General features: G+C 40.0%; 2 protein-coding genes and 1 non-coding gene across 3 annotated transcripts; all 3 read left to right on the forward strand.

The window, feature by feature from the left end:
- The first annotated feature begins 852 nt into the window (after positions 1-852).
- Positions 853-3,037, forward strand: phpt1 (phosphohistidine phosphatase 1). Its single transcript, XM_046375679.1, has 3 exons — positions 853-1,228; positions 2,193-2,320; positions 2,563-3,037. The coding sequence occupies exons 1-3, from the start codon at positions 1,063-1,065 to the stop codon at positions 2,653-2,655; spliced, it is 387 nt and encodes a 128-aa protein (XP_046231635.1). The 5' UTR covers positions 853-1,062; the 3' UTR covers positions 2,656-3,037.
- A 1,335-nt stretch (positions 3,038-4,372) lies between these two features.
- Positions 4,373-20,100, forward strand: mamdc4 (MAM domain containing 4). The gene is made up of 29 exons (XM_046375677.1): positions 4,373-4,829; positions 6,171-6,263; positions 6,587-6,751; positions 7,755-7,880; positions 8,145-8,378; positions 8,523-8,648; positions 9,610-9,765; positions 9,877-9,980; positions 10,136-10,291; positions 11,056-11,146; positions 11,249-11,362; positions 11,662-11,754; positions 11,851-11,988; positions 12,069-12,208; positions 12,753-12,861; positions 12,965-13,069; positions 14,254-14,388; positions 14,510-14,637; positions 14,751-14,967; positions 15,059-15,196; positions 15,271-15,398; positions 15,771-15,861; positions 16,372-16,521; positions 16,636-16,761; positions 16,940-17,064; positions 17,303-17,408; positions 18,180-18,370; positions 18,799-18,861; positions 19,100-20,100. Exons 1-29 carry the CDS (start codon positions 4,778-4,780, stop codon positions 19,133-19,135), a joined length of 3,636 nt encoding a protein of 1,211 aa, XP_046231633.1. The 5' UTR covers positions 4,373-4,777; the 3' UTR covers positions 19,136-20,100.
- trnam-cau lies at positions 13,685-13,757 on the forward strand. The gene has a single exon. It is a non-coding gene; the product is annotated as a tRNA-Met (tRNA).
- Positions 20,101-20,575: the final 475 nt, after the last annotated feature.

Below are 20,575 nucleotides of genomic sequence, written 5' to 3' on the forward strand. Positions count from 1 at the left end.
GATATATTAGCACAATGAAAATGATAAAGGACATTCAATGATGTAATTAAATGAATAAGTGTAGGGGATTCACCCAGATGTGACCATGGATAACCGAGAACTTTCAAAACAAACAAAAATGGCAGGTAAAGGTAATGTAAATGAGGAAAACATTACAGTACAAGAGTTTAACAATAAATTTAACAATATTGTCTAAAATCACTCCCAGTGATCCTCTTTCACTAGGCTATTATTTAATCTGTTGTGGATTAAGAAAATGTAAGGCCTTAAAGTATGCTGGTTGGTTGGTTGGTTGAGGTCTGGACCTGCATATTTCTTTCGTAAAGAATAACCCAACACCCCCTGGAAATCATATTTTCCTTTGGTTTGGACCCTCACCATGCTGCAGTGACATACAGATGTATTCCATTACTTAACAACATCATTGTTAAGTGTGATAAGTATTAAAAAGCACACACATGTGGGGTCCAAATATGATTGTATGGATGATAACATTGATGACTGGAATGAATGTTGATTTCATATTACCAATGCATATATGATAACACTGTGTTAATAATCCAGTGCAGATGTTAGTTCTTGCGGATCTTATGTTTATCATCTGGCTACTTTTCACCATTTATAAAGTGTAATTCCATTTTGAATGGTTTTCTACAGGTATACTTACTCCTCTCTGTGCTTATGTTTTAAGTGTGATTGCCAGAAATGAGACATAACACACAATAAACACAAATTTTATGTTGAAGAAAAAGGCTTGACATTTTTTAACCTGGGTGTAAACCCTTACTGAATGATAATCTAGATGCATCACTTCTTTGTGGGTTTTATATTGAAGGCTGACCGGAAGTTTGTTTTGTTGTTGCTGCAAAGCGGAAGAGGCGCGACGGTGAGGAACCGCTACCAGTTGTAACGAGTCTGTGTTGCTTCTTTCATGTTTACAATAAAACAACGCCCTGCGAAGCTGTAAATCTTTTTGCGTAGACAGACACGGAGACTGTTGAGAAAATACGAGCCTTTTGTCTGTTAGTTTGTTTGCTGGTGTGGTCACTGAGGAGTTTGAAGATGTGCACACAGACGAAGGCTGCAGCTCTGATGGCCAACATACCACGAGCAGACATCGACCCGTCCGGCGTGTTTAAGTATGTCCTGATTAGAGTTCACAGCAGAGAGGAGGGAGACGACTCAGAGGTAGATATAGTCCGAGGATACGGCTGGGCTGAGTACCATGGTGAGTCAGGAGCACTAGCTAGAACCAAAGAGGGCTAACAGGGTGTCCCAGCAAAACATGAGACCTGTAACGTTACTTTACCTTACACTGCAGCTAAATGACGCTGTATGACTTACCGACATGGGAACAAAGGTAACGATCTTCATTTGTCGGTTTGTTAAGCATACCTAGCTAAAACCAATCGGGTCGAATACAGCAACTCTGCATTACATTCACCCTTCATGAAACTGTTTTGTTGAGAGGTGTTGGTTCAACTGTACGGACATTCTCGAGGTTGTAGTTTGTGTTGTTGAATTGTGTCATACTTTAAATTGCGGATTATAACTTTAATAACAACACACTATCATGATTAATGTGTGCTAAAGTATAAACGCTGATAAAGCTGATGTGCATGTATAGGACGGACTACACTGCCCTCTGCTGGACTACACTGACGTGCAATGCACTTTCTGAAAGTTCATTTAAGACCAAAGGCTAAATAATTATCATTCAGATTTAATTGAGTTATTACACAGCAAATGCCTACATAAATTGTAAATAACAGCGTATGCTGGATGCCATTGCCAGATTAACAACAGTTTATTCATTTGAAGTACAGAATATGATCTTAACAAGTCATCAGCTTCATCAAACACAGCAGATGCAGCCTGTCCCTCTGCACAACGAGCAGCCATTTGCAATGATGCACAAACATATTTTATGGACAGTTGGCAACTCAAAAAAAAATAGTGTTTTTCACATGTTTCCCACAAGCAAATATGTTGAAGGTAAAATTGAAGCCCAGCTGTTAATATATAAATATATGCCAATGCCAAAATCTGTGGTTTGAATTAGTTCTCCATCACAGCTCAAATTATAATGCTGAACATTCTGTATTCTGTTTTCAATGTCTTAAACTGTTTTTAAACATGTTTGAAAGTAGACTCAAATGTATTTCTCACTTGTCATTTATTTTGTCTTGTAGCCGATATTTACGAGAAGGTCTCTGAGGAGCTGGAAAAGGATGGCTACCTGGACTGTGAGTGTATCGGAGGAGGGAGGATCAAACATGATTCCCAGGCCAAGAAGATCCACGTGTATGGATACTCCATGGTGAGATTATCCCACTGTGTAAAACCTGAGATGATGTAGATGATAACAGAACATAATAGTACAAGTAAATGTGTCATAAAACCAAAACTATTAACCTAAAGAGCCTTAAAAGCTCTGTGTTTCTGCAGATGTGGCTGATAGTAAATGATGGGTTACCACTCGTCAATTTCACATCATCATTAAATTCAGTGTAAGACTTGATTATTTTAAATGAAAAGCTGATGTGGCACTTTTCTTTACAGGGATTTGGAAGAGCAAACCATGCAGTAACTACTGAGAAACTGAAGACTCACTATCCAGACTATGAGGTGACCTGGGACAATGAAGGATACTGAACTGAACTAAGCCCAGCATTTGTTGGACTATTTTTCCTCTGGACGAAAATCGCACTTATCTGTTAGTTGCCATGAGAGGCAGAGCAGGTTTTTAAAGATTAAGACTGACATACAGCCACAGGTCTGATTAGAAAATAAGCCTTTTTTGGGTTTATTTTTATGTTACAGTTTCATTAAAGAACTAGAAAGTCCTTTTCACATTTGTACTCTGTTTGGATTTGAAACAAATTCGTGATCATCTTAGTGAAATTTCTGAAGTGTGAAGTCTCATCAGAAATTCTAACTAAATAGCTGGCAGAGTGACACACAGCCACTCACTGACTTGTTTTAGAGTCACGCAGCCTCATAAATTTAACCCAATAAAGATATACTGGAAAGTGAACCTGAAATCTTTTTTCATGATGCATGCTGAATAGATGTTTCCTGAAATCTACCGTTTTTGTTAGAGAGCAGAAATATGAAAAGGTCCTCCATTGTTTTTTTGGGTTGTTTTTATTAATCACACATTCATTTATCAAGTGAAAACACCAGACTGTAAACTGCTTAGGGACGTTATGGCCTTAATTTAATGTGGAGTAGATAAGACCGGATGAACTTGATGATCTTTAGAGATTATCAGTGTGCTGAAGTATTTTGAAGTCATATATTCTGTTAATATTGATTTGCGCGCATGCTTGATATGCTCTTCATGTAATACATCTAGATAATCAATCTGTACTTCTGCAGTAGCACAACAAGCTGTAAACACATCATGAAGTAAAAGTTTTAACTAACTACTTTAGATAATTGCTAACTGACATCGAGCAGCTCATTTATTCATGTGTTAGGTAAGTGTAAGTTCAGAACTGAATCCTTTCCACCTTCTTAGTGCCCACAAACCTTTGAATGAAATATTTGCCTCTTAAGCTGTTAAATGCTCCACTTTCTTCACCAGCTAGCTGCTAGCTTTGTCTGCTGTTTGGTGCTGGGCAGGTAGTGTGGTAGGTTTTAGCCGAGATGTTTTTGTGACGACCGCTGCCTGCTGTGACAGGAAACAGTGTTGTTAGAGATATGAGTGAAACCCAAAAAGCTTGAAAATGGTTTTTTAAAAAAAAAGCTCTATGTCTCTCCGTCCCTGTTTTCCTGTCTATCTGTCCTATGCTGTCCTATGCAAATAAAGGCTAGAATCCCAAGAAATGATCTTTGAAAAAACTGGAAGCAGGGAGAAACTGTTAGTCTAACTTCCTCAGCAGTGACAAGTATGCCTTCCTAGTGTTTTAAATTCATAATAAACTAAAAATCGTGATTTGCATTGACAGTGAAGCCAACCAGCACAAATCATCAACCTGGATGTTTGTGCACGGTCACCTTGTCTGGCCGTGTTTTTTCTTTAAAGAAATAGCTTTAACACTGTTCCTAAAACCTAATGTCATTTTCTGTACCTCCGTATTTCTACGTGTGTCAAATGCATATAATGTGATGGGAAACCAAGACAGCTGTGGAGTGTGGGTGGGTGTATTTTATCACCTTTGAAGCTAGCCTTGCAGTTTCACACATTTTGTTATGGATTTATGGAAATCAAGTGTCGTTCAGTCAACTCTAATCCAGTCCACTGAGCTATTTACAAAGGAGCTACAAGCTAGTTTAATGTAAGTGTGTAATAAACTGTTGTATATATGTAACACAGCTTATCTTCCATTTGTCTTACATGAAGACTGTGTTGAAATAATGTATGACCACTCCAGGTGAACCTTCTTTCTTCACGTTCTGCCTACACGGCACGAATGCAGAATGAGACCATCTAGAAAACTTTGAGCTAAACTTAAGGCCTTTAAACAAGACACTTTATCTCCAACCTGCTCTTGTGAAACAAAGTCCATGAACTCATACCTGCTCTGCGTATGTGTCGCACATGGTGTCCTCCACTCCGCAGTCATTGCACAATATATGGATGTAAATGCTGCAGAAGACTGTCATTTGGAGGAAATTGTTTTACGATGGTTTGTTGAGACTGCATGCCGGGAGAATTTAAAGTCCAGGTGTTATCTCTTAGAAATAGAGACGAGGTCAGAGTCAGCTGGCAAAGACCATCCAGGTTGAGTTCAGACCTTCAGGCTGATCAGGTGGAGGAGGAAAACAGAAGATGTTACAGATGAGGAGATCAGCCCTCATTCTGCTGTTGACTCTGCAGTTTGGTAAGCAAAGCTTCATTCAAGCAGTGTGACTTTTTAGCAACACTTAATTTAGAAATAATGTTGCTACTGACTGGACTAAAGTGAAAGGTTTCTAACAAGCTCCAAAATTTTGACAAAAAAAAAACTACTGGTACATTTTTCCAGAACTTTCTAATACGGTACTTCAAAAACTGTTAGTGAAATTAAACTGTAGCGCTAACAATTTCCAAGTTCAAGAAGAAACGTGTGAAGTTTTTCTTAGCTGATTCAGATCACTTTCACCTGTTGTCTCCCAGATACACTGAGATCAAGACCTTTGAAACTTTTCTAGGAATTGGAGAGTAGCAACCCAGGCATGGTTTATGATCTCCAAACACATCTTACATGTGCTTATCAGGCTATAAACAAGCCAAAGCTAAATGCATGAATAGATAAATGAACAAATGTTTCACGTTTCAGTATTTAAAAACAGAAAACAAACCTTTATGTTGAGAAATAAAATGCATTCACAATATAACTGGACAGTTACTATAATTTATAGTCAGTCAAAATAGATACGAATGACTGAAACAAATCTGAAAATTTGTATTCAAAAAATTTCTTTTTGATATCATCAAACAAAACTCAGTTGAAAGTGATTGCGAAGTTATCAGACATGTTATTCCACTGTTATGTCACTGCCGTTGTAGCGTTCTCGACATGATGTCTGAACCTTTTCTCACTATGAAACGTACAGATGAGGGTCTCTATCAGAGAACTTTGTATGGACGGATGGCATTTGGCTTGTCTTAACGTGATTACTTCTCTCCGACCTTTGAGCCTGATGTGCCATAAATCTCAGTAATGAGTCCTGATAAGAGTGTTTGAGGGTTGATATGAGAAAGTGTGCAGCTTCAAACAGAAGGAGCTTTCAATATAATTACTTGTGTTGTTCTCACATGTTAGCTATTTCCTTTATGGGAGACTTTACTTTGGTTTTAAGCCCCTCTTACTTCCTTGTTATGGAGTTTTTGACTGTATAATCAGTAGATGATGTGTTTCGATTTGTTTGCTTTGTTTTAATTGTCACTGCAATATAAACCATTCTGACACTAGCCATGGGCTGAAAGAGATCCAGATCAACAAAGTCATGGATGAAAAAGTCCTAAAAGTAGCGATAATAATAGAAAGTCTGAAAATCTAGACTCCACGACAACTGAGTAACTTTTTAGTGCTGGGAAAGACTGTGACACCCTCAAAAGTGTCAGAACATGTGAGTGAGTGGACCTTGAGTGGAGAAAATTTTAGATTTCAGACCTTCATTTTTATTATCTTGCATTAGTTTTAATGAACTTTTATATAATTATTATTTTTATTACACAGCGGCCCGTGGTTGGGCTCACCCTTGTGAGAGTCCTGCGGGGAAATGTGACTTTGTGTGCGACTGTTCTGACTGCAGCGATGAGCAAGACTGCGGTAAGTTTAAACATGTTGCCTCCATATGGCCTGAAAAGGCAGAGTTCTTAGCCGAAGTTTAGTGCCCTGATATTTTACTTGATCTCATCTTTGTGTACCAAGAGAGCACTGCATCTATAGTGATGCTGATTTAATAATTAATGTGACTTTTTCATGTTGTATAATACATTGTATATTTAAAATTACAGTGCTGTGTCTGGCAGACAAAAAGCACTTACCTAGAAAGATAACTGAAGAACGAGTCTGAGCATTGTCTGCTGAAGTAAATTGAGTCTTCCTTCCCGGCATCATCAGTAACTGTTATTTCTTGAACACCTCTTAAGGCTACAGGGGAAAAGAGTTTGAGTGTGACTTTGAGGACGCAGGAATGTGTGGATGGACTGACCAGTCGCTCAATGGCGCAGGGTACAGCTGGGAGAGACGTCAGAGAGGCGACACGCTGCCTGACAGTGGGCCATCCTCTGACTACACCACCGGGACAGCTATGGGTACAGTTTAATATGCAGTATTTAGTTTATACTAGTAAAGTACATCAGTACAATGAGTAAAGGGTCTCAAAAAGGACTAAGCTGGAAAGCAGCTAAATAGTAAAATAGAACTAAAAGGAGAGTGAATGTTGGACTTGCTTTCATAAGGTGACAGTATGTCTAAGATGATACGTCTCATGTTTGCAGCTTACTTCCACTGCCACAAAGTAGGCAAAATTCAGCTTAATGTAGGTTGAAGTATTTTGTTTGTCTGTGTCTTATGCTGTTATGTCCTTCTTTTATATGCTCATCTTTGTCTTGTTTTGAGATTCTTTACGTTAATTTAGTGATTTTTTTTGTCCACATGGTGGCAGTGGAAACAAGATGTCAATAAACACGTCACAGGCTTACTGTGTTTTCAACATTTGGTGCTGGGCAGGCCAGATACTAAAACTATGAATCTGAAAAGTGCGAATAATTAAGCCACAAATTTCACAAAGTTAATCACACGATCATTAGTGCAGCTTTAGAAACATGAAGGCCAAATGACCTGAATAATCTGTCACTTACTGTCCACCCATCCATCCATTTTCTATACCACTTATCCATCAGGGGCGCTGGGGGGCTGGAGCCTATCCCAGCTGACTATGAATCACAGGGCTGACACACAAAGACAGACAACCACACACGCTCACACACTCACACCTAGGGGCAATTTAGAGTAGCCAATTAACCTAATGTGCATGTTTTTTGGGATTGTGGGAGGAAGCCAGTGAAAAACATGCAAACTCCACATAGAAGGACCCAGACCGGGATTCGAACCTGAAACCCCCTTGCTGCGAGGCACCAGTGCCGCCCACCTACTGTTGTCGTAATAATGATAAGACATTTTGGATATGACTAGCTCTGAGTTACCACCCAGACATACCAGACATTTCAATCTGAGTAGTTTTTTTTAAACAAAATTACCTGCACTAAACTGCAACAACCTGAAATAAAACGTTTCATGTTTCCCATCGTGCAGGTTGGTTTATGGGGGTGAGTGCAGTCAAGTCTTTCAGTACTGCAGTTGCAGTTTTAATATCTCCAAAGATGAGAGAGTCTTCACCAACCTGTCGCCTTCGTCTCAGATATTTCCTGTGGGACTCAGGTAACATCCATCAATGACTACAGGTCATACATTCAGACTGCATGCTTTGGCCAGCTTCTCTTACATCATATATGTTAATGACAGGATTTTCTACTACTTTTATGATATATTTTGTGTGTATTTCATGTACACCCCTGTTTATATATGCTTTGTATTTTTTTTCTAATAACTCTAATTTGGTTGATGATTGTTTTTAGATATTTTTAGTGTCGTTATTTTATTTCCCCTTCAGCTGCCCTACTAATAAATCCACATTATCTATAGGTCACACAGGTCTAGGCTCTACACCCTTGTGGGCGTCCGTCCTTACCCAGGACTCTGGAGAGGCCATAGTTTGGCGACCTGAGGCCACAAGTGTCCGTGGCTGGAGGGAAGCCACCATCTTTCTGGGCCGTATCCCCTCAACCTTCCAAATCCGTCTTCACTCGCAGCGCTCTGAGGGACAAAGAGGAGACATGGCAATAGACCAGCTGGAGTTTCTGGACTGTGCTCTGCCCTGTGAGGCCCTTAGATTACCCTGTTCATATGCAGCCTTTCTAAGGAGTCTTGAGTTTCCCACACACAATTAATTAATTACAGAGCCATAGTGACAGTAATCATGACACATTGTTTGTTGTTGTTTTTCTCTCATTTTGTCATCAGTACAACTCCCTGGTACACAGTGTCCAGCAGGCATGATGGAGTGTAGGCGTGATGCCTGCGTGAAACAGCAGCAGGCCTGTGACGGCAGCGACGACTGCGGCGACAGCACTGATGAAGAGAACTGTGGTGAGAACTTGTCAGCATTACAGCAAAGCGCCTCCCTTCGACACCACAGTGCAGTACTTGTGCACAATGCAAGAGTCTGTGAAGACACACATCCGTTTTTTAAGTGAGCTGGGTATCTTTAAAACCTGGCACGTGACTGACTCATCTCTACAAAAATGTCAGAAGATTTTCTTTCCTCTCATATTTACTGTAAATGACAAAATAAGTTGTTGGCCATTACTTTCCAAAATATCCCATATACTTTTTACTCAGTGTCCCATACAATGACAAAAGTCCCATATGTGGGTCGTGATGACAGCTGAGCCATCTCAAAGACAAGCGAGCAAAGTCTGTCCACAGTGGGACGAAAGCTGTGGAAAAGGAAACAAATCTGTGGTGAAATTCTTATTCTTTTGTCAAATTGTATTTTACTATTTTTGTTTTGCCACCTTTGGGGTTAAGTTTAGGCAACTAAAACTGGTCATTAAAAGCTCATGGTCATAGTTAAAGGAATAGTTAGTGCAGTGTAATGACAAGCTGTGTTGTGTGTGACGGCCAAGTCCTCTAATTTCCATTACTGGTCAGATAGCACAGAGTCTGGCCAAGAAATGGAACCACAATGTGTTGTTTTTACATTTTGTTTTTTCAAATTTAAAATGCTACTTATTGAACCTCAGAGATGATGGTAGGCATTGCTTCCAGTCTTTACGCTAAGCTAAACATACCCTGGCTGCAGCTTTATATTTAAGAGACATAAATGAGAGTGGTATTGATCTCCTCATCTATCTCTCAGAAAGTGAATAAGCTTATGTACCAAAATGTTAAACTGTTCCTTTAAAAAAAAGTGCCATGTGAACTTCCTGTCAGCCACCCCAACCACTTTTGCTTCTGAGAGAGATGTCATCATACAAAAACTTACACCTGACCTTCCACAGATTTTATCAGATTTCTCCCAAACTAATTTAGTTTTTTGCGTCTCCAGAAGGATTCAGGCGCTGTGATTTTGAGGAAGGCCTGTGTGACTGGGACTTGACTTCATTGTCCAAACTGAAATGGATCAGGACAAATCAGGAGAACATCTCTATGTCAGATCCTCTGAAAGGACCAGGCAGGGATCACTCTAACAACAGTGTAACAGGTATCGTACTCTGATGAAAGAAACTACTGCAGAAACCATGCTGTTGTACTGTTTCATTGTCAGTATGCTCACCTTTACTGCTACCACATAGATATCTCATTATTATTGCAGGTCACTTCCTGTATGTCACCGTCCCTGATGGTGGTCTTACAAATGATTGGGCGGCTTTCCAAAGCCCCCGCCTTGAACCCACCAACAGCTCACATCCATGCAAGGTGAGTCCCGAAATTATTCCATCTTAAGTCGGAAAGGTTTTATTTGACTCATACTCATCAATCCCATGATTTTAATGAGACTTAATGTCAAGCCTTCAAAATTTGGAAAATAGGAAATAGCAATGGAGAAAATAACGGGCTATCCTCTGCTGTAGATGGTGATGTACACTCACCAGTTTGGGCCGAGGTCTGGTGGGCTGACTGTGCTGGTGGCAGACAGTAACATCTACCCGGTGTGGGAGAGGGCCGGCGCTCTTGGCGACGTCTGGGTGAAGGCTGAGGTGGAAATTGTCAGCAGCTCCGTTTTCCAAGTGAGTATTGTAGTTCAATGTAACTTGTAAAGCTAGCTAGAAAAACAGAGATATTATAGTGAATAACACGACAATTATTAGACAAGGTAACAAAAAGTATTTATCAGAAGTGTAAATGTGAATTTGATGCACATGTGGATTCTCACAGGCATCTGGAAGTACAGCCCAAGTGATACAGAATGCTAGTGCTAACAGCGTTAATATTGATATTTGATGGTTTAATCTGTAATGTAGGTATATCAGCCAGTACTGATTTTTTTTAACTAAACGTGCTAGAGAAAAGTGATCTTTACATGCAGGTATGCAGTAGAGTATATGAGCCATGGTGGCAAAGAAATTTCCATCCACCTGTTTTTGTGTCTTGTCAATTTGTGCCTAAAAACACCACTGAATGGAAAACATGAAATTTGGAAAAAAGAAACCTTTGTTTCATTTAAAAAAAAAACTAAAAAAAAACCACTTGACTGAGGTGTTTTGACAACAGTAAAATGTGACAAAACAGACTTAACAATCGCAACATATATGAAACAACTACCAAAGCTTCCACTTCGAGCTGAGAAATCAGCTTTCTTAACTTTCTGCAATGAAAATGCTGTTTCTAAGTGACCTCAGCCATTATGATTCTTTTCTGCAGTTTCATACTGATATTTTCAGCACTTTGAAAATGAGTGATTCAGAGCTTTAGTCCTCTGTGATTGTATAAAATTGATTCACCTCTTTTCCACTCGTTTTTCCTTCCTCTGACAAATTTTCTGTCATAACAGATTGTGATCATGGCAGCAATCCGGGACTTTGCATATGGAGGTATCGCTGTCGACAGCATTGTGTTGTCTCCTGAATGCCGTCTATCATCTGGTAATCCTTTTAACCCTCTTTTAAAAGATTGGTTCCACATACACAAAGAATGAGTGTGTGTGGTATGATAAATCTGCTATCTCACTTTCTCTTCTTGAACAGTAAATGATACCTGGGCAAAGTTCCCCAAGCCTCCTAAACAGCCGTGTACTGTACCAGACCAAATGTGTGATTTTCAACGTGACTGTGCAGATGAAGAGGATGAAGCCAAATGTGGTTAGTCTGCTCATCCTGTTTTTTCAGTTTTACTTTATTAACAAGCCTGCAAAGGTTGAAAGACTGACAGGATTCGAGTCAATGGAAGCATAAGTACACAAAGCTGTCCACCACATTAGCACCAGAGCACACATACAGCCAGCTGCTGTTTAATGTTCAGATTCTTATACATTTAACCTTAAATGAATCTGCTTGGGTCGGTCATTGTTTTACACGTTTGTCGTTTGTTTTTGAATCCCAAAACTGTTTCAATTCTTGTATGAATTTGGATAAGGTATCTCCGTGAATGCTTTTTTCAGGGGATTTTTCTTACGCTGAGGGCAGCTCAGGATGGACTGACACCAGCATTGGAAGTCAAGGTTGGATGCTGCACAAAAATTCCACATCCAGAGGTACAAATACTCCCTGTCATTACAAGACTCAACTACTGATTTTCCGATCATCAGTGATTTAGTGTTTTAATTGTTTTTTTTTTTCACATTCTTTAGAGGAGTACCTGTATGTAGCTGAGGCACCAGGCCAGCAGCTGACTGAGGCCCAGACAAGGACCCCCCTCCTGGGCCCCACTGGTCCAGTCTGCTCCGTGAGCTTTGATTTTGCTTTAACTGGGAATCCAAGTCACATTGGTAACTACATTGCCTTCTGACTAACTCCTTACATTTCCTCAGGATACAGGACTCAGATCTTGTTTGCATCTGTACTGTAGGTGAGCTGTCCGTCAGGGTGATTGACAGCATGCTGGGCCCGCAGCCTAAACTGTGGGAGTTCAGTGGGAAGACTGGAAAGGAGGAGGAGTCGTGGCAGCAGGCCAACTTGACCATTGGAGTCAGAAAACATCGCTTTCAGGTTAGAGCTCTATAAGTTCTCAAAAATCAAGTCAGACTTGTCTAAAAATATTTAGACCTCAGGACAGTTGATAGGTCCCCAAAGTTTTGACCTGCTGCCCTTCCAGGACAGAACATATTTTATCTGGTGGACACTAAAGTACACTTTAAATCTGAGCTTTTAAAACTTTTCCTTTGATTGTGAGAATTGAGTCCACATGTGAACCACAAAATAGAAAGAGAAAGTCAAATTTTGGACCAAGAATATTTTATCCAGTGAAAACAAAATAGAACCAGTTTCACAAACTGTGGCCACAGGAGAATAAAAAAAAAGCATGTCTCCTTGCTTGCTTTTTGCAATCTAGGAAAATATAAAGGCAGCATTAAATATAACAATATGGTGATACATTGCAGCTACAAGACAAATAATAAAATATGTCATTTCTGGTTGCCATCCTTGGTTGAAATAAAGCAGTTAGTCTGCTTTACTGTTGTTATTGTTAATGTTAAGTTGGTTGTCTTTTCACTCACTGGCTCTTCTCTTTTCCTTGTTTCATCTTTACAAGCTGGCGTTTGAAGCGCGTGCTGTGAAACTTTGCCGATGCGCAAAGATTAAAGTGAAAAACGTTCACTTTGTCAGTTGTCATGCTGACTATACTCCATATTTTCCAACAGGTACCCCTCATAACTGCAATATTCGCGGTGTACACACATGATGTCGCATCACACATACTTTTATATTTTACCAAGTAATGTCTCAACTCTTTGATTTGCCCAGCGCTCTCGTGTAACTTTGAAAGTGAACTGTGTGGATGGTATCAGGACAACAGTGACAACTTTGACTGGACGGTGCTTGATGGGATAGACCACACCATCGGGATCGGTAAGCTCATTGCTATTGCTCTTTGCCTTTGCCTGCATCGTTCCTTAGGAGTTATCAGTGAGGGTCAAGTGCTTATTAGCTATTGCAACATTAACTTAAATCACTTTGTGTATGCATCAAAGAGTAATATCTTGCTCATAGTCTATTGTTTAATTTTTAAAAAAGTGTCTTTATATTCATATTATTCATAGTGTGGCCAGAAATTGTAAAAATCAAAATTTAGTAAAAGCTCAAGTCACTTCCACTCTCATCAGGGGGTGATTGTTATACATGACAGTTGAGATGTTATTCTAGTCCTACCACAGACTCAAGACCAAAAGCTGTTAAGATACTGCAGGTCTCTGTGTATCAGGCAACGTGAAAACACAATGACAACAGCGCTGAAGTCTGCAGGAGAAAGTTCACTTCATTTTTACCCTTAAATTTACTGAAAATGTCACAAAAAATTATTAGCACCTGATCATTTCTCTTAAATGTTATAAAACTTTGTTGCTCGGCGACTTCAAAGCCCCAACTTTAGACTTCCTTGACAATATAGTCATTAATCACCATCAATATAGTCATATATAATCATTTTGGCAAGTTTAATCAGTAATAGCAATATAATACATTGAAGCCTCGTTGGCGCAGTAGGCAGCGCGTCAGTCTCATAATCTGAAGGTCGTGAGTTCGAGCCTCACACGGGGCATATGTTTGGGGCAGTCGTGGATCAGCGGTTAGGGTGTCGGACCCGTAACCGGTGGATCGCTGGTTCGATTCCCCGTACCGGTGTCCATGACTGAGGTACCCTTGAGCAAGGTACCTAACCCCCACTGCTCCCCGGGCGCTGCACGCGTTCGCCCACTGCCCCGGGTTTGCTGTGTGTGTGTGCACGTCACTTGGGTGGGTTAAATGCAGAGCACAAATTTCGTTGGAGTGAGTTCCCTCCAATGACAAAATATGTCACTTTCATCTTTCATTGAGTATAAATATATATAAAGAATATATGAAGATCTTTGATAGCCTGTTTGCAGTAAATGTACAAAGCACAGTATAACGTTCATAAATTAACTCACTCATAATCACTATAAACCATGAGGTATATTATAAAACAGTATAGTCAGCATAGTATATAAGGTGTCAACTGTGCTTTTGATAGCTTAAAACTCATTTAAATCCCCACTCATATTTCTGTTGATGTCCAGGTAGAAGCCTTGTTGTGGACATGTGGAGTCCCTCTCTGCGAGGTACATCTGGGCGCCTAATTTCGTTCACACAGTCACCAGGTGCTACAAATTACTGCCTGTCCTTCTTCTACAAACTCTACGGGCCGAACACAGGTGAGACTGAATAGAGAAAAAGCTCCAACTGATATATTACCTACTTACGTTATGAAAACTGAATCTTTTTTTTTGCCTTCTCACTCCTACTGGTCCATCCTCACCCACTGATCCCATCCAGGTGCCCTGAATGTGAAACTATTAGATGACAGCGGTTATGAGAGCCTCCTCTGGACCCGCAGCGGAGCTCATGGCAACATATGGCACGAAGCGCACTGCCTGGTACCACAACAGATCGCAAAATTTAGGGTATGGAATATCTGCAGTCTGCCTGAAATTAAACTATGCCAAAAATGCCAAAATGAATAGTTTAACATTACCCTCAGTCCAACTGACTCTTTCTGACATTGATCCACCTCCAGCTGATGTTTGAGGCAGTTCGCTCTGGTTTTGACGGGCGAGTAGCCATTGATGATGTGGTGTTTGTGGACCGTCCTTGCACTGTGCCAAGGATGTGTTCCTTTGAAGGCCAGCGCTGTGGGTACACCAGCCTTGGTAAAGTTAAATGGCTCCACCTCAGCGGACGCACTCGCAGGGCAACTGGACCCAAAATTGACCATACTCTGGAGAGTGAACTGGGTGAGAGAGAATCCCATTTAAGAAAGGTAACATTTCAATACGCAGTGCAGAAACCTGATAGTGAACTGTGATCTGCTGGTTGGTTGCTCAGGCTTCTACATGATGGCTGACACCAGAGCGAACATTCTTCCTTCTGGTGCCACGACAGTCCTCACCTCCCCTGTTCGCCAACGAACAGCCAGGACTGAGTGTGTCCATTTCTGGTATCACATGGAAGGAGTGAATCCTGGTGAGACACCACAGACAGAAAGAAACACAAACAATGTTTAAAAAAACACAATGTAAGTGTTGGTACTTCTGCAGGTTCTCTGACATTATATATGAAACCGGTGAAGGGAGAAAGGGTGAAGATCTTCTCAAATAGTCTGAACCAGGGAGATGTCTGGCGCCATGGCAGTGGTAACGTCTCGAGCGCTCTTGAGGACTGGCAGGTAGAGCCTCTGGACTAATTATAGTCTTTTCAATTCATCAGTTGGAACACAATTAATTGTTTTATGCATTAAAATAAATTTACAATTTTAAGTGATTAATCAAAATAATAATACTGCCGTCCTTCAGGTCGGTATGTTGCCTTCCTGTCCCATTTTCAGTTTTTAAAAATTTAAAGATGGCTCTCTAATTTAGAGATGTCTGTAAATCCCATTAACATCCATTCAAACTGCGTCTTTTTTTTAAAAAAAAAAAAATTCTACATGTTTAAATTTTCATTTCCCATGATGCAGCAGAACTGTCATTAGAATCTTTATTATGCTCATGTTTGTCGTTTAAGCCAAGATGACACAGTGCTTTGATCTGCTCTGCAGTTGGAGTTTGAAGTGGTTGGAGCTGGAGGAAAAGACACTCACATTGCAGTTGATGACATCTTCCTTTCAGCTCACCCATGTGAAGATCAAGGTTTGTATCAGCCTGAGCAAAGATAACGACAACAGAATCATTTTCCCCTTCCCTCAAAATACAGGACAAAAGCATGAGTTTATTCATCCATTAGTCTATAATGGATACATGAAAGCAGAGAGAAATGGTGTCAGGCAACCAGTCTGACTGGATCACAGAGGAAGCAAGATTTCTTGGGAACAACCAAAATGCTAATGTGTCATTGTTCTATAGCATTACACTGTGCTTCTTAATGATAAGGTAAAGCAAAAAAAAAAAAGTCAGCTACCAGTTTAACTATTTTACTCACCCTCATGTTGTTGCATAGGCTTTAAGTCGTATAAATACAATTTGTAATTATTGATAAAATAAGAAATTAAATGCTATGCAATAGTCAACCTAATCAGAGTAATGTGCAAAAACATTCTTCACAGACCGTTAACAAAAAAAAAAAAAAGAAACCTCTACCAAGAGTACACAGTTGTATGATCTTTGAGTAAGTGTCCATCTTTGTTCGGTTAAATATCTCAGGTGCCAAGTGCAGTCTGGAGACAGGGATGTGTACCTGGAGCAACACTCAAAACATCAAAGCAGACAAACTGGACTGGGAGCTGACGAGTCAGGAGGCAGACAGGCACTACTCCATCCCATCCGAAGACCACACTCTAGGAACAGAGAGAGGTAACCCCTGAGAGCCAGGAAGCAGACAGAACAATACTTGGATCATTTTGAAGCCGAAAGTCATTTTATGTATGTGTGTGTTTCTTTAATGGATCTTCCTGTCCTTTCCGTCAGGTCACTTCCTGTTCTTTCCGAGCAGCAACCGGACGGCAGCCTATGAAAATGCCAAGCTGCTAAGCCCTCACCTGCCCCCAACCAAGGGAACCTGCCTAAAATTTTGGGCCTACAAGCCATATTCATGTAAGGATTGATGTCCTAAATTAACCTTTGTGGCTTGTTCATCACACAAAATTCTCAAGTTGCTCTATCTACATATTAACTCTCATTGTGATGACCGGTCAGATGTACTCTGGACTTGTGTGACATATTTCCTGTTTCACACTTTGCAAACAATCCATTTTATTTTAAATGTATGCAGCGGATTGTGAGCTGAAGGTGTGGAGTCTCTCTGAAGGTCGTCTCCAGCAGCTTCTGGTGTTGAGTGAAATGGGAGGACAGTGGAAACGTTTTGACATCAACATCACATCTACTGAAGAATACCAGGTCAGACTCACTGTACATACGAAAACGCTTTACCTTTGTAACCCTATGTAGTGTTCTGTATGTAAACCTTTCATACAGCACAAAAAACAGTACATCATACATCTGCATATACTGTAGCTAAGTGTCATACTTGGGACAGTAATGTGGAAGATGAATACATTACAGCTTAAGTACATTTGTTTTGTTTTTTTAACAACACTGATCTATCTCTGCTGTCACCTTGTTTTTGTTGTCACAGATTGTATTTGAAGGAATCAAAGGCACATCAGGCGTTGTTGCTCTTGATGACATTGAGTACACCATTGGAGTCAACTGTGCCAATCAAATCACTGATCCAGTGAAAAGTAAGATGTGGTTTTGCATGTTTTTCATCCCAGTAACTGCTAACTGTATATGTGCCTAGCTTGATTTTTTAAACTCTCAGAAAAATGCCATAATTTTCCTTGTCCTTGGACATTTTGAGAAGGTTCATTGTTCAAGGTTCATTTATTTATCATTCAACAACACAGGACTGTAAATGCAAGCTGTAGCGCCGCTATGATACTCACAAAACAAAAATTACATAAATTGATGAATAAATACATAATAAAAACAAACTATTTATGGTGGAGTGCAGAGGACTCTCAAAACCTGAGGAAAGCATCTCTAGTGTGGTCTGTGGTCAGCAACAGATACTGCTGTATCATTTGTCGGCAGCAGGGTGAACAGGCTGTGTCTGGTGTGCATGTTGTCTTTTTGTATCCTTTGGGCTCTGTGCAGACACCTCATCTCATCCATATCGCTCATTCTCAGTAGATAGATATTGTAAAAATGGCCATTGATTGGGAAGGCAGGACCACCGATCGGGTACAGCTGAGGAAATGCCAGATGGTGAACCTCTAGTTATTGTTGAAGCAAGGGTGAGGGATTCTGGAGCAAAATAGTTGATAATATATTTGACAATGAAATACCTTTTTCAGAATCCAGGACCTTTAAGTAAGAGGTAAAGGATTTTTTTTAACTATGAGCAGTTTGTTAAAATGCTGTAACTGTAACTGTGATGTAATGTGGTCATACTGTCATCAGCACAGTCTCTGGTGGAATTAGAAACTGCATGTCTCCCATCTTCCCTGTAGCCTCACCAAAGCGAGACAACACAGGAGGGATTGCAGCATCTGTCATCGTGGTCTTGCTGCTGATAGGCACATTGATTGCCCTGCTGGTCTATTACATGCGAACACGAGAGGGAGCCAAAGCTGGTCCGTCATCATCATCTCCCAAAGCCGATGCTGGTTTCAGTAATGAAATATATGAACCTAACAACACAGTAAGTTAATCCAACAATCAAGCATCTATTCCAATGTGTCCCTGAACACTAAGACTATGTTAAAATTGTAAGGTCGAGAATGTAATATGATGCAGACTAAGCACAGAGTTGAAAGAGGAGCATATAAGAAGAGTGAAGGTTAACTTATCACAAATTATGATGTGCATCACAGGGTCAATAAAGCTCTAACTTTCTGCTATTGCTGGTTAAGTGCCATATAAATTATATTTCAAAAAAAAAAAACACTTGTAACACTGGTCATGTCATTGTTTTGTGTTTGAATAATACCCCCAATCCATGGTGCAGATGACAAAAGACAATGACAGATTTTTAACAAAGCTAAGTAGCATATTTTAGTTTTAAGGTACCAGCAGAAGTATCTTTTCTTCATGTCTGATTAGTAATTAATCACATGCTAATTTTAACAGGACCGTGTGAGAGTTCCACCACAGCAAAATCATCCAATGGCAGCTGGCTTCAATAATGTCTCTGTGAGTATGCAGTATTATATACTTTTTATGCCAAATGTTTAGGAGACAATATACTTGTGGCTATTTACATGTACTCTTAAGTGCAGTTGAATAAATGTGGTTTAAAGCTGCACTAGTATACCTTTGACCACTAGAGAGCAGAAGTTATCACCTTTCCTACGCCACTGTGTGGACTATTATTGTTACGATTATTGTTGTGCTTACTGACAGACTGACTCTTCATCTTGTGTTTCTGCAGGTCTCTGCTGATGGCAGGGAGATGGAGGTGGCATGAGGCAGGGGGGGCGGGGGTACAGTCACCTCAAGGTGGCTTTGTGGAATTGAGGCGATATCACAGCAGAAGAACTGCTTGTGTCGCCCTTACATGACACACACACACACACACACACACACACACACACACACACACACACAAAACACATGCACAGCCCACATACTGAAACCCTGATGCACAATCGATGCAACTGCCTCAGATCTGGTTGAGCACTTGCGGGTTGCAGCTCTCTGCCTGTGGACAGGCAGATGGAAGGCAGAAGGAGAATGTGTCATGGATACAAATTAGTTTAACTTTGTTTAAATTGAGACTAGGCACAAAATAGGTTGCATTCATTTTATGATCCATTTTGGATCCGTCAGAAAGTTTCACCAGTGTCAGCTCAAGTGCATGGCTTAAAGGGACATCAATCTGATTTGAAGTACTAGTCACAAGTACGGGTACTTCTCAGCCAGTGATATCTGTTGTGTAATGACTCCTGTGGCTTTGAATTAGCTTTGTCAAGTTGGAGAAAACAACGCTCAATAACTCCTTACCTGGTTATTTCAGCTGTAGCTCAGAGACTACCCATATACAACAAAAAGCCTGTCCTCAGAGCACAGAGCTTGAAAGACATGAGGTTTCCAGGGAAGACATTAGTGAGTTGCGTTATGGGAGTAGAGGCTGACTCACAGTAAAGGACTAAGTCAGAGTATCTCCACCTCTCTTTGTCTCAGTCAGAAAATTGTGGAGTGTCTCTTTAAAGAGAAAGGAGAAAGAGAAGAATGACTTCAAACAGACAAATAAAACCTTAGATAAGATAAAAAGTTAGACACAGTTGACATGTAATCAACTGTTTGGAAAATTACTGTAGGACAGCTGTGTTAGTTAAAATGTGTTGGAGTGTGACTTTACTCTGCTTCAGTTGAGACAACAAGATATGGCTGAGCTCTGAGGATAAATGAATGAATAATGAATTGAAATAAATTAATTAAAGTTGAGCATTGAAACTCTGGTGTTGTTACGCTTCTTCTCTTGAGTAAATTAGTCCACTGGGGAATTAAATAACTGCAACTTGATAATCTTCATGTTAAAGAATCTTTGACATATTTTTTAGTTATAAGTGGTTAAAAGTGAAATTTGCCATATATTTATACAATATGAGAGCAGAAATTTTGTTTATCGATGTCTCTGATAATTGCCCTTCACAGTTATAACATTTCTTGTAATTCTTGCACTTCTGTTATGTAATAACCCTGATAAGGCTAACTATAGTCAATCAGAATGAATCTTTAGAATATACGCATGTTTTTATTTATCAGTTGGTAAAAAAGAGGTGAGAATATAAATAACCAGTGGTCGTGTCTTGTGTCAGAGGATATTTTGCGCATCCAGCACTTAATACAAAAACATCAAGTGCTTGGACCGCCATTCATCCAAACTCCACACAGCTTCAACTGG

The sequence above is a fragment of the Scatophagus argus genome, chromosome 20 (assembly GCF_020382885.2).
Source record: "Scatophagus argus isolate fScaArg1 chromosome 20, fScaArg1.pri, whole genome shotgun sequence".
NCBI lineage: Eukaryota > Metazoa > Chordata > Actinopteri > Scatophagidae > Scatophagus > Scatophagus argus.

Excerpts from the sequence above, each read along its gene's own strand:
- phpt1 (XM_046375679.1), top strand. The coding sequence starts at position 1,063 with ATGTGCACACAGACGAAGGCTGCAGCTCTGATGGCCAACATACCACGA. Across the intron at positions 1,229-2,192 it reads CGGCTGGGCTGAGTACCATG|CCGATATTTACGAGAAGGTC; the intron begins GTGAGTCAGGAG and ends TTTGTCTTGTAG. Across the intron at positions 2,321-2,562 it reads ACGTGTATGGATACTCCATG|GGATTTGGAAGAGCAAACCA; the intron begins GTGAGATTATCC and ends TTTTCTTTACAG.
- mamdc4 (XM_046375677.1), top strand. The coding sequence starts at position 4,778 with ATGTTACAGATGAGGAGATCAGCCCTCATTCTGCTGTTGACTCTGCAG. Across the intron at positions 6,752-7,754 it reads CACCACCGGGACAGCTATGG|GTTGGTTTATGGGGGTGAGT; the intron begins GTACAGTTTAAT and ends CCCATCGTGCAG. Across the intron at positions 13,070-14,253 it reads AGACCACACCATCGGGATCG|GTAGAAGCCTTGTTGTGGAC; the intron begins GTAAGCTCATTG and ends GTTGATGTCCAG.